This window comes from Dendronephthya gigantea, unplaced genomic scaffold, assembly GCF_004324835.1.
Source record: "Dendronephthya gigantea isolate DGI-Jeju-01 unplaced genomic scaffold, DenGig_1.0 000042F, whole genome shotgun sequence".
Taxonomy (NCBI): domain Eukaryota; kingdom Metazoa; phylum Cnidaria; class Anthozoa; order Malacalcyonacea; family Nephtheidae; genus Dendronephthya; species Dendronephthya gigantea.
Genome location: NW_021163052.1, coordinates 797079 through 810333, shown reverse-complemented (window position 1 = coordinate 810333; position 13255 = coordinate 797079). Strand labels below are relative to the sequence as shown.

General features: G+C 37.5%; 1 protein-coding gene and 2 long non-coding RNA genes across 3 annotated transcripts; 2 read left to right on the top strand and 1 right to left on the bottom strand.

Moving 5' to 3' along the window:
* Positions 1-504: 504 nt before the first annotated feature.
* Positions 505-3402, top strand: LOC114526937. The gene is made up of 2 exons (XM_028548484.1): positions 505-586; positions 1238-3402. The coding sequence occupies exon 2, from the start codon at positions 1397-1399 to the stop codon at positions 3353-3355; it is 1959 nt and encodes a 652-aa protein (XP_028404285.1). The 5' UTR covers positions 505-586; positions 1238-1396; the 3' UTR covers positions 3356-3402.
* Positions 3403-5752: 2350 nt separating this feature from the next.
* Positions 5753-7017, bottom strand: LOC114526814. The gene is made up of 3 exons (XR_003687367.1): positions 6867-7017; positions 6238-6338; positions 5753-5945 (listed from the first exon to the last, which is right to left on the bottom strand). It is a non-coding gene; the product is annotated as an uncharacterized LOC114526814 (long non-coding RNA).
* Positions 7018-10443: 3426 nt separating this feature from the next.
* LOC114526859 lies at positions 10444-11535 on the top strand. Its single transcript, XR_003687370.1, has 3 exons — positions 10444-10527; positions 11055-11155; positions 11448-11535. It is a non-coding gene; the product is annotated as an uncharacterized LOC114526859 (long non-coding RNA).
* The last annotated feature ends 1720 nt before the right edge of the window (positions 11536-13255 follow it).

The window sequence follows — 13255 nt, the reverse complement described above, 5'->3', positions numbered from 1 at the left end:
ATAGCATATTGAGCATAGCATATTGAGCATAGCATATTGAGCATTTAACATACAGACAAAAAGGATTTTGAGAACGCCCGGAAACGACGCTCCTGTGCACATAGCCTTAGTTACGAGTTACGACGAAACGTTACTTTGTAAATTATTTAACCTAAATTGAGCGAATAGCTTTTCGTAAAACAAGACGTTCGACTCTCAGACTCGTGCCTCATCTAAACGGGGCTTAGAACGTATTCTATTGCTTCGTCGGCTTTCTAAAGCTCTAAAACTCCACTTGTTTTGATCAAATAATATCTCATTTCAAAAGGTTGAGATTTTACTATATGTGGTCATTGTAATATCTGCTTCATGATCCATGCCTGTTCATTTTCTCTGTAGTGTCTTTATATATAATAACGTTAATTACGTGGGTTGAGAGTCTTCTTCCTGTCACCTGGTGAGAATCTCTCGTATAGCGAAATTCCCATATAAATATATATTTAAAAAGGTGTTATGCACTCGATAAGTTAATATGCTTGTGCATCAGATACGTACACGTTTAAACTGTGAAATATTCTCTCAAACAAGTGTAGCTGTACATCGTTTGGTAAGTACATGCTGATATATAACTGGTTTTTGTTTCAGTAAATGCATTCGAGGCAAAATTTTAAGTGTGTGTATGCATTTGTATTATAATTTGAAGTCCAAACGTGCTTTAAGAAACAATTTAGGATCAAACTTCAAAAAATACACCGAGTAACGTTTCATATAGCTACTACTATAGCTATCTCTCAAGAATGTTAAGAAATCTTTCGACCAAGTTCATAAAATTAATGAAATACATATGAAATTTGAAATGTGTTTCAAATACAACTATATATATTGTTATTACACATAATATATGCTGATCCACTTAAATTGTCAATCTAGAAATGTCTTCAGTCATGACAAAACGTACTTTAAATAACATGCAAACCTGTAAAATATGGCTTTTCGTAAAGCAAGATGTTCAGCTCTCGTATTGAATATGAATACGGTTCCCGCTCGGCACAGTAATATGTCTATACAGAATATGTAAAATGTATTATTGGATCGATCGGTGTGTATTTGTTTATCTATCGAGTTCAAAGACAACTTTTAAAATTTATATACATGCAGGAAGTCGAAGCTTCAAAACGCGGTCAATCTCAATCTCAGAACGATTCATGCAGACATTGTTGAAGATAAAATCAGTTACGCTGTTTGTTTTGTTATTTAGCTTTCTCTGCCGTCTTTCAAAGAGTACTACTCCCAGCAGGGGGTGTCACGAGACTTTGATGGAAAATACATGCGCATAAATTACTCTTTGGACTTGCAAAGCGTAGGTCACAATCATTAAAAAGAAATCACACGTTTTTTGTAAGAGTTCGCTGACGAGATGGCGACAGCAATGTCAACGTATCGTTATCTGGAAGACGTAATTCATATAATATTCTCCGAGGAAAAAATATCGGAGGATAAAAAATACAGAGAGCAGAAAAAAGAAGAAATTGTTAATACAATCTGTGCCTTGTTAAACAGCAATGGCGGAAAAGTGGAAATACGTGGTGAAGAAACGGAAGGTAACTTGGTCTCCGCCACGATACTCCACTCCTTGACTCGAACGCTAGAACAGTTATCAGAGTCCAGGTTTCGAGCTCAGATAGTCGATTCGATTAACATTTTCGAGGACAAAAAAGAGAAAGTGATAAAAATTTGTGTGGGTGAAGCTCCCTTTCTCGTCACAATTAAATACAATCTTTACCGACCCACTCAAAAACAAGTTGAGCTTTTTGGCAATGACAATCTCCCGAATGTGGAAAAAATATTAAACAGAAAATTTGTTGATCAACCCGTCCAACTTGGCTCACACCAGAAAACATTTCTTAACGGTCAAGACTGTGATCTTGGTCAAAATGAGGTTATTCAGTTCAAGCACCTGAAATCAGATTCATCAAAGCGCGCCACACTCGCAGATCGTATGATTGGTAAAAGTAACAAATTCAGTTGTTACGTATCAGCGTTCGCTAACCACAGGGGTGGTCACATTTACTATGGTATTGATGATGATTGCGTTGTTCAGGGAGAGGAAACAGAAAACATTTCCGAAATTGAGAAGAAAGTTGAAAAAGCCATTCAGAGAATGATCTGGCCTGACGTGATTGGTCAACCAAAGCGAGGAGAACACTGGGAAATTTTCTTTGAACCAGTGCTGGACGAGAAGTCCAACCCTATCCCATCAACGTTTGTGATCGTGATCTTTATCGCTCCTTGTTGTGGTGGAGTGTTCACAGAGGAACCAGAAAGCTATAAAATGGTGGTAGGAAAAGTCGAAAGAATGTCGTTCAAAACTTGGAAGGAGAAACTACAGCCTGTCGGTCTAAACAAGAGGAAACAAGACGTTCCTTCCACAGTTAAACGTATTTTATTAAGTCCTGCGGCCAAAAAACGTTTCATTGAGGCTAACGAAGTTTTAACCGAAGTCATGAATAACCAAGATTGGAAATCTTTCACGAGACGCGCCAGTCAACTTGAGCATAAATATCCCAACAATCTTGATGTAAAGTTAGTAGTGTTGTCCAGTAGAGTAATGGCAAAATATCGACTAGGCAATACTCAGGAAGCGTCTACCTTGCTTACTAAATTCCAAGAAAGTTTTCCCCGGACAAAGGAACCAAAGGTGTTTGAAGGGCATTTTCTGTTTTTGAAATCGCTTGTAGTACGTGTGTCTGGCAAAACTGATGAATCTCGGAAAATAGCATTTGACGCTTTAACCGTAGCAGAACAAGTAGAACCTGGACTTTGTACTGCTCCTATTTATTTAGTCGCCGCATTATCTTGTGATTACCGTCAAAACGACGAAAGATTATCGCCGGACATACTTTGTATCAAGGCACTGGAACACCTGGAGTATGTTGAAGGTGCTCCAACGGTACTGGCAGACAAGTGTCATACTGCGCATATCGTGTTAGCAACTCATTACTTGGGATATAACATGTCGGGAAAGGTGATCAAAAAAGACATAGATGAAGAGAGCCTTAAAAAAGCCCAAGCAAGTATAATGGCAGTAAATCAATCAGTGTGTGAAGGAAATCCATTAACAGAGTACAGGGAGATTTGGTTCGCACTGGCTCAATCATTTCTTTACATTAGACACTCGCAACTCCAACCTGAAAAGCAAACGAAATTCTTACGAACTGCATTGAAGAACGCAAGAAAAGCTGAGAATCTCGCTAAAGATTCTGGTCTCGAGGAAATGGTTTGCTGGGCTCAGACTACAATTGCTTCTTGTGTAGAGGCATTAGTAGTTGGGACTTTGATGAAAATAAAAAACATAAAGGTATATAAAGTAGAGTAGTTGCAAAAGCTGCGGGTACGCGGGTACCAACCGTGAGGAAGGTTTGTTTTGAATGAGGTTTGTGAAGAAGGCAGTTTTCATGTCACGTCTGCGTCGTAGATTTGGTGCATCTTAAACTCGCTAATGCAACGCGTTAATTGATACAATAATACATTTCATTAGGTGTGCTAGGTAGAAATACGTGCGATATTGCATGTAACCGGAAACGTTGCAGGAAACGTATAGCTATATATAGACATTCACATGTATATTTTAAACACGGGTGCCAAACACGTTTCCTGACACGAATTATCTAAGTTTAGTAGTACTAGTAGAGGCATGCACGATTAACACAATTTAGTTTACATAACGCTACGTCGTAACTGAAGAAAACTTCACACAACGTGGAAAGGGTACGTATTGTATTCAAGATATATGCTAAATATAATATGACATATAACTCTACCGATGTTTTACTTTGCCAGAATTTACTGAGGCTGCGTTCACAAGATACTGGTTTGCTCGTTACGACATCCTTCAAATCACAGACATTAAAAAACTTCACTGTACTTTATTAACTTCAAAATTTGACCTGTTCCGACGGCAATCCGGTATACCCTGTGAACGGCGCCGGAATTTATAGTGCAAAAGGGCGGTTACATATCCGCCCGCGTACTTACCACACGATCATACGTTTTGTTGAGAGAATATTTCACATCTAAACCCCTCAGCACAAATCAGTTTATCATTTGCGTTAAACAACAAATATAATCAGGTTATCATATGCATAAACAAAAAAGGGGGTTTTCCCTATACGAGATTCTCCCCAGGGACCGGAGGAATGACTCTCAAAAGATGGCATATTGTACGTCAGGTGAATATTCGTATTTCAAGTCTAACAACGCGGTGGAGATAGCCGCATTTGCAAACACGACCGTTGCATATTTTGAATTTAGCAGCATAAAAGTCTCACAGAAGTATAGAAGGAAAAAAATATATTCAACTTGATCTTCAAGTACATTATTACTGTTTATTATCGGTATATAAATAAAGGAACGATTAGAATGCCCGCTGAGAGAGATTCGAGACATGTTAAACCCACGCCACCCCCTCATTCGTGCCTCTGCCTAATAATTTACTCTCGACCATTAAAAAATCTTCTTGTGATGGCATTGTACATCCTGTAAAGTATTTTACAATACATTCGACCATAGCGATGTAATCAGTTGTCCATCTTCATCAAAATGGTCTATTGTATATTACTATAGGCAAAGGCACGTATAGTAACGCCTGTATTCTAAAACCTCACTCACACTCAAACTCATTAAGTGAGCGATCTTAATCTTCTCATAGCGTTTCCATGGAGGTATTTCCACTCGAACAAGATCTTGATTTTCAGTGCTTTACCTTGAATGGCTCCAATGGTTACAACTTTCTCATTGATCGATCAGTAATAATAACATTTGTATGTGACAATCAATGAGTGTGAGTGTGCTTTTTGGATACAGGCACGTATATATATATATATATATATATATATATATATATATATATATATATATATATATATATATATATATATATATATATATATATATATATATATATATATAATATAGAGTTATTCTCACACTCTTTGCTGTACTTTATACACCATACTGTTTTTTATTTTCATCAAAGTCCCAACTACCAATGCCTCTACACAAGAAGCAATTGTAGTCTGAGCCCAGCAAACCATTTCCTCGAGACCGGAATCTTTAGCAAGATTCTCAGCTTTCTTAGCGTTATTCAATGCAGTTCGTAGGAATTTCGCTTGGTTGGAGTTGCGAGTGTTTAATGTAAATAAGCAAGCACGGAAGCAGATATTACAATAATCACATATAGTAAAATGTCAACCTCTTTTAAAATGAAATATATTTTTATCAAAACAAGTGGAGTTTTAGAGATGATCTGGCCAATATTCAGCTATAGAACAACGGAAGGTTGGTAAAGAAAATAATTCTATAAATCTTCAATCACTATAGTTAAACAAACCAAACACACCCAATGCTGGAAAATAGACGATTTTTGTGAACACAAACAAAGGCTCTGACGAGGCTTAATTAATTTTATTAGCAATGACTCTCGCTGACAAATCTTGGATATTAAGTCCTGACATCTAAGACTCAGAAAGTTTCATACGCAGACTCATCCGCTCGCGATTGACTAAACTTCGATTTACTCGAAAACGTTCGATGTCACCATAACTAAATTAACAACTGTAGTCGCAGTCTGGTGATCATCCGACGAACACCTGAAAAACATCGCAGTGAATTAACTTTGGCTACAGCCGCATGTGCGCGTCCTGTACGTATTCTCATTAAAGAATTTGACATCTAAAGGCAAAAAAAAATCACCGAGAATGGTTATAAACTTTTATTTACGTTACGAACATGAATATAATCAACAAGGCATTTAACATATAGGGACTGTCAACCACGAGAAATGGATGAATTATTGTAGCAACATAATTGACCAGGGTCACAGGTCGAAGGGACACCAGAACCGCAATCCCTGTAGCCTGCTGGACAAGTTGTAAAGCACGTTCCAGCTATACTGCTACAACTGCAAGCTGAAAGACAAAGAGGTAAATGAATCAAACGTAGCAACAATGATACCCCTAAAGAATGAAAGAAGAAATCGTATTTTGCAGGTCGATTGATGTCTATAGTATTTTTTTATGACTGCATGCATCTCTCAAACGTGTGAACTAAAAAATTATTTTCGAAAGACTCCAAAAGATTCGTTTGATTTATTTGAAATGATGTATTTCTTCTCAGTGTTCATTAATAATAATAAGGATTCAAGTTTATTTCATAACTTTCTTAAATAGATTAAATTTAAAACAAATAAATGACTCTTACAATTTCGCTTTTCACCCGCATAGCCATGACATGTCTCCTCGAGGTACATTATAACAAATACTAAAACAAGCACTTGAACGATCTTCATCTTCCTTGCAACTCTGGCGATAAAGCAATTATAGCAGATACTTCAGTGAGTGCAAAAATTTATGTTATATAAGAAACGGTTTTTTGTTAATGATGGGTATAACCCGGATAATTAATATCATACTCTGTCTTAAGGATATAGGATGCAACTTTTTGAACTTTCTGGCCGTTTTTATTCCTAATTTCTAGAATGTAATTTTTTTCGCTCGAAATATAGCCATAGCTTATAGCCCGAATATAGCAAGTCAGAACTTGTGCATTTATAAATTACCACTCTGAGCACGCGTGATACGCCTCACTGACATAAACGTAGCTACGTTAAAAATGATAAAAATTCTTGGGAGGTCTTAGAAAATACAATTTGAACTCGTACACTTTTATCCAAAAATTGCTTCAGCCAAAAATCAAAAATTCAAAAAAAACCCCCGACGACATCCTCCGAACGGTTTGAATTACCAAGATGATGGCAGGCATTTTAAATATATCGTAGTGGTGTATCAGTTTATGTCCCCACATTCCCGAAAACAATGCAATGTACTTACTTGTATTTTCTTTTCAACTTCCAAGTCAAATCTCGAAATGTTTGTTAACCACAAACTAACGGTTTCAGGACTGCCAAGATTGTATCTTTGTCAGTAAAAGTTCAAAACTTTGCTTTCGTCGGCCTAGTGCACTGCATTTATACAAGAGGTCCGGAAGACAAGTTGTGTTGTATATTATACTATATTGTTTATCTGCTGATTTTAGCCAAACATATACGAGGATAAATATAATAATTATACAATTTTCGCCATTCAGCACAGCAGAAGACGTACGTCTCTGCATGGAACACGCGTCAACAAGTGCGGCTTAACGTGTGTTCCAAAAGTATCTCAGCGGAAGATAACAAATAACAATATACAATATTGTCCAGAAATAATCTAACAAAAACCGCGGTTAACCTATAGGTCAAAGCCAGAGGGTCAAAGCTCGGCCTCATCGCGATTGAACCGAGGTCAGGCCGAGGTTGAACCGCGGTGAGACGGAGGTTAAACCTCGGCCTAACTTGGTCTGACAGGCATTTCTTAAGACTTTTCCGATCTGGCTATTGTGTTCTCGTTCTCAGCTGTTCTTAACATTTCGTTCGGAAGCGAACGGCCACTGCGAAGTTATTTTCCCTTGCTGTCGTCTGCGGTTTCTCTTGGTCGACTGCAACGGAACCGCAACCGCAGTGTTGGTTATTTCTGGAAATTACTGTAGCAAATGCAAAATTCCGTCATCACACAGAGCGGCAGGAGACCCTATAGCGTTGCCTAATCGGTTTCGTGAAGAAAACAAAAGACAAAAAGCTAAACGGTAACATTCTAAAAATGTAGCACCAGATAGATTCCTTGTCGTTATGGACACATGCACTAAATGTCAAGTCCATTTATGTATAGTTGAAGGAAAAAACTGTTTTAAAGATTTTCATTGTAAATAATTGGAAATAATAACGAATAGCTTGAATATTCTGGGACAAAAGTTATTTTCGCCATTCAGCACGGCAGAAGACGTCTCTGAAACACACGTCAACAAGTGCGGTTTAACGCGTGTGTGTTCCAAAAGTATCTCAGCGGAAGATAACAATACACAATATTGTTTGACTTCGTCAACCCTTCTCTCTACACCGTTCCATCAAATCTCTGAGATACTTGCCATGGTCGAGATAAGCCTCTTCATGTGTTCCACTGACTGCCATAAAAAAACATAAAACTTTGTCTCTAGTTTGTTTCACAATAACACACCATTTCTACCATTCCCGCATAATGTTGCTCCGGAGCAACAATTCCAAAATACCCTAAAACACACCCAAAAATTGCCATCTGATATTTTTTTCCTTAAAAAGTTAAAATTTATGCAGAAAGTACGCGGACTCCTCCGAGCGGTTGTTGTGTTGTTCAAAAAAGCTTGGGCTATTGAAGTATAAGAATTTACCATCAAAACAAAGCTACAATATAGCTTGTTTGCGTTTGTACTTATTTAACAACCTTGTAGCCTTTTCAGTCTTTTTTTTTACGAAACCAATTTTTTCAGGCAACATGCACTAGTGTCTCCTACTGCTCAGTGTCCTGTCGCAGTTTTATCCCCTTCTGAGATACTTCGGCCGGAACACGCGTTAAGCCGCACATGCTGACGAGCGTTACCAATGCATCTTCCGCTGTGCTGAATTGTAAAGAAAACTTTATAAAATTGCCCTATATTGCTGGAAAAAGTAATGAAAATAATTACGAAGATAGGTTTTTTACAACCCTGAACCGATTATTGCATTGGAACTCGATTAGCGCGTAAACAAAGACTACCAAAACACCAGTCTGTGATGGCCATAAAACGTATATATCAATATCTGTCCCGACGCTTTTCCAACAATTTTTAGGGTATAAAGAACAGATTATCAAAGCTCTGGCTAGAAGCTAGAGGCGGGGGGCTCATTTTCTGCATTCGTCTGACTGATTTCTTTCAATAGCGTTGTTTGGCTTTGGCTATATGGCCGCTATAAACTAATAAACTTTGGCTATAGCCGCATTTACGTTTCGAACATGAATATATTCTACAATACATTAACATAGGGACTGTCAACGACGAAGAAATGCATGAGGGCAAAATGTACTGTTACATCAGTAGCAGCATAATTCATGAACATATGCATATTAAGAAATCAATCAGGCATAATACGAATAATATATGATATGATATACACCCCCAATTAAACCTTCAGCGACTGCTCCTATTTATCCCTCGATTAAGTTTCTAGCGATAACAACAACCGTTCAGGAAGTCCGTGTTCCTTTCCCTTTCCAGCATAAATCTTAATTTTTGAAGGAAAAGATATCAGATGGCAAATTACATGTACTTGTGTAGGCTAATAGTCATTTGAATGGGAAAAAATTTTTGGGTGTGTTTTAGAGTATTTTGGAATTGTTGCTCCGGAGCAACATTATGCGGGAATGGTAGAAATGGTGTGTTATTGTGAAACAAACTAGAGACAAAGTTTTATGTTTTTTATGGCAGTGGTGCAACAGATGAAGAGGCTTATCTCGACAATGGCAAGTATCTCAGAGATTTGATGGAACGGTGTAGAGAGAAGGGTTGACGAAGTCTAACAATATTGTGTATTGTTATCTTCCGCTGAGATACTTTTGGAACACACACGCGTTAAGCCGCACTTGTTGACGTGTGTTCCAGAGACGTCTTCTGCTGTGCTGAATGGCGAAAACAACTTTTTTCCCCCAGAATATTCATGCTATTCCTTATTATTTACAATTATTTACAATGAAAATCTTTAAAACAGTTTTTTCCTTCAACTATATATACATAAATGGACTTGACATTTAGTGCATGTGTCCATAACGACAAGGAATCTATCTGGCGCTACATTTTTAGAATGTTACCGTTTAGCTTTTTGTCTTTTGTTTTCTTCACGAAACAGATTCGGCAACGCTATAGGGTCTCCTACCGCTCTGTGTGATGACGGAATTTTGCATTTGCTACAGTGATTTCCAGAAATAACCAACACTGCGGTTGCGGTTCCGTTGCAGTCGACCAAGAGAAACCGCAGACGACAGCAAGGGAAAATAAATTCGCAGTGGCCGTTCGCTTCCGAACGAAATGTTAAGAACAACACTATAAAACGAGAACACAATAGCCAGATCGGAAAAGTCTTAAGAAATGCCTGTCAGACCAAGTTAGGCCGAGGTTTAACCTCCGTCTCACCGCGGTTCAACCTCGGCCTGACCTCGGTTCAATCGCGATGAGGCCGAGCTTTGACCCTCTTGCTTTGACCTATAGGTTAACCGCGGTTATTGTTAGATTATTTCTGGACAATATTGTATATTGTTATTTGTTATCTTCCGCTGAGATACTTTTGAAACACACGTTAAGCCGCACTTGTTGACGCGTGTTCCAGAGACGTACGTCTTCTGCTGTGCTGAATGGCGAAAATTGTATAATTATTATATTTATCCTCGTATATGTTTGGCTAAAATCAGCAGATAAACAATATAGTATAATATACAACACAACTTGTCTTCCGGACCTCTTGTATAAATGCAGTGCATGCACTAGGCCGACGAAAGCAAAGTTTTGAACTTTTACTGACAAAGATACAATCTCAGCAGTCCTGAAACCGTTAGTTTGTGGTTAACAAACATTTCGAGATTTGACTTGGAAGTTGAAAAGAAAATAGAAGTAAGTACATTGCATTGTTTTCGGGAATGTGGGGACATAAACTGATACACCACTACGATATATTTAAAATGCCTGCCATCATCTTGGTAATTCAAACCGTTCGGAGGATGTCGTCGGGGTTTTTTTTGAATTTTTGATTTTTGGCTGAAGCAATTTTTGGATAAAAGTGTACGAGTTCAAATTGTATTTTCTAAGACCTCCCAAGAATTTTTATCATTTTTAACGTAGCTACGTTTATGTCAGTGAGGCGTATCACGCGTGCTCAGAGTGGTAATTTATAAATGCGCAAGTTCTGACTTGCTATATTCGGGCTATAAGCTATGGCTATATTTCGAGCGAAAAAAATTACATTCTAGAAATTAGGAATAAAAACGGCCAGAAAGTTCAAAAAGTTGCATCCTATATCCTTAAGACAGAGTATGATATTAATTATCCGGGTTATACCCATCATTAACAAAAAACCGTTTCTTATATAACATAAATTTTTGCACTCACTGAAGTATCTGCTATAATTGCTTTATCGCCAGAGTTGCAAGGAAGATGAAGATCGTTCAAGTGCTTGTTTTAGTATTTGTTATAATGTACCTCGAGGAGACATGTCATGGCTATGCGGGTGAAAAGCGAAATTGTAAGAGTCATTTATTTGTTTTAAATTTAATCTATTTAAGAAAGTTATGAAATAAACTTGAATCCTTATTATTATTAATGAACACTGAGAAGAAATGCATCATTTCAAATAAATCAAACGAATCTTTTGGAGTCTTTCGAAAATAATTTTTTAGTTTACACGTTTGAGAGATGCATGCAGTCATAAAAAAATACTATAGACATCAATCGACCTGCAAAATACGTTGTTTTTTTTCATTCTTTAGGGGTATCATTGTTGCTACGTTTGATTCATTTATCTCTTTGTCTTTCAGCTTGCAGTTGTAGCAGTATAGCTGGAACGTGCTTTACAACTTGTCCAGCAGGCTACAGGGATTGCGGTTCTGGTGTCCCTTCGACCTGTGACCCTGGTCAATTATGCTGCTACAATAATTCATGCAGTTCTCGTGGTTGACAGTTCCTATATGTTAAATGCCTTGCCCTTGTTGATTATATTCATGTTCGTAACGTAAATAAAGGTTTATAACCATTCTCGGTGATTTTTTTTGCCCTTAGATGTCAAATTCTTTAATGAGAATACGTACAGGACGCGCACATGCGGCTGTAGCCAAAGTTAATTACACTGTAAGTAAACACTGCGATGTTTTTCAGGTGTTCGTCAGATGATCACCAGACTGCGACTACAGTTGTTAATATAGTTATGGTGACATCGAACGTTTTCGAGTAAATCGAAGTTTAGTCAATCGCGAGCGGATGAGTCTGCGTATGAAACTTTCTGAGTCTTGGATCTCATGACTTAATATCCAAGATTTGTCAGCGAGAGTCATTGCTAATAAAATTAATTAAGCCTCATCAGAGCCTTTGTTTGTGTTCACAAAAATCGTCTATTTTCCAGCATTGGGTGTGTTTGGTTTGTTTAACTATATATAGTGATTAAAGATTTATAGAATTATTGGCCAGATAACTCTCCACTTGTTTTGATAAAAATATATTTCGTTTTAAAAGAGGTTGACATTTTATTATATGTGATTATTGTAATATCTGCTTCCGTGCATGCTTGTTTATTTACATTAAACACTCGCAACTCCAACCAAGCGAAATTCCTACGAACTGCATTGAATAACGCTAAGAAAGCTGAGAATCTTGCTAAAGATTCCGGTCTCGAGGAAATGGTTTGCTGGGCTCAGACTACAATTGCTTCTTGTGTAGAGGCATTGGTAGTTGGGACTTTGTTGAAAATAAAAAACAGTATGGTGTATAAAGTATGGCAAAGAGTGTGAGAATAACTCTATATATATACGTGCCTGTATCCAAAAAGCACACTCACACTCATTGATTGTCACATACAAATGTTATTATTACTGATCGATCAATGAGAAAGTTGTAACCATTGGAGCCATTCAAGGTAAAGCACTGAAAATCAAGATCTTGTTCGATTGGAAATACCTATGAGAAGATTAAGATCGCTCACTTAATGAGTTTGAGTGTGAGTGAGGTTTTAGAATACAGGCGTTACTATACGTGCCTTTGCCTATAGTAATATATACAATAGACCATTTTGATGAAGATGGACAACTGATTACATCGCTATGGTCGAATGTATTGTAAAATACCTCACAGGATGTACAATGCCATCCCAAGAAGATTTTTTTAATAGTCGAGAGTAAATTATCAGGCAGGGGCACGAATGAGGGGGTGGCGTGGGTTTAACATGTCTCGAATCTTTCTCAGCGGGCATTCTAATCGTTCCTTTATTTATATACCGATAATAAACAGTAATAATGTACTTGAAGATCAAGTTGAATATATTTTTTCCTTCTATACTTCTGTGAGACTTTTATGCTGCTAAATTCAAAATATGCAACGGTCGTGTTTGCAAATGCGGCTATCTCCACCGCGTTGTTAGACTTGAAATACGAATATTCACCTGACGTACAATATGCCATCTTTTGAGAGTCCTTCATCCGACCCCTGGGGACAATCTCGTATAGGGAAAAACCCATTTTTTGTTTATGCATATGATAACCTGATTATATTTGTTGCATGTGTAACGCAAATGATAAACTGATTTGTGCTGAGGGTTTTAGATGTGAAATATTCTCTCAACAAAACGTATAATCGT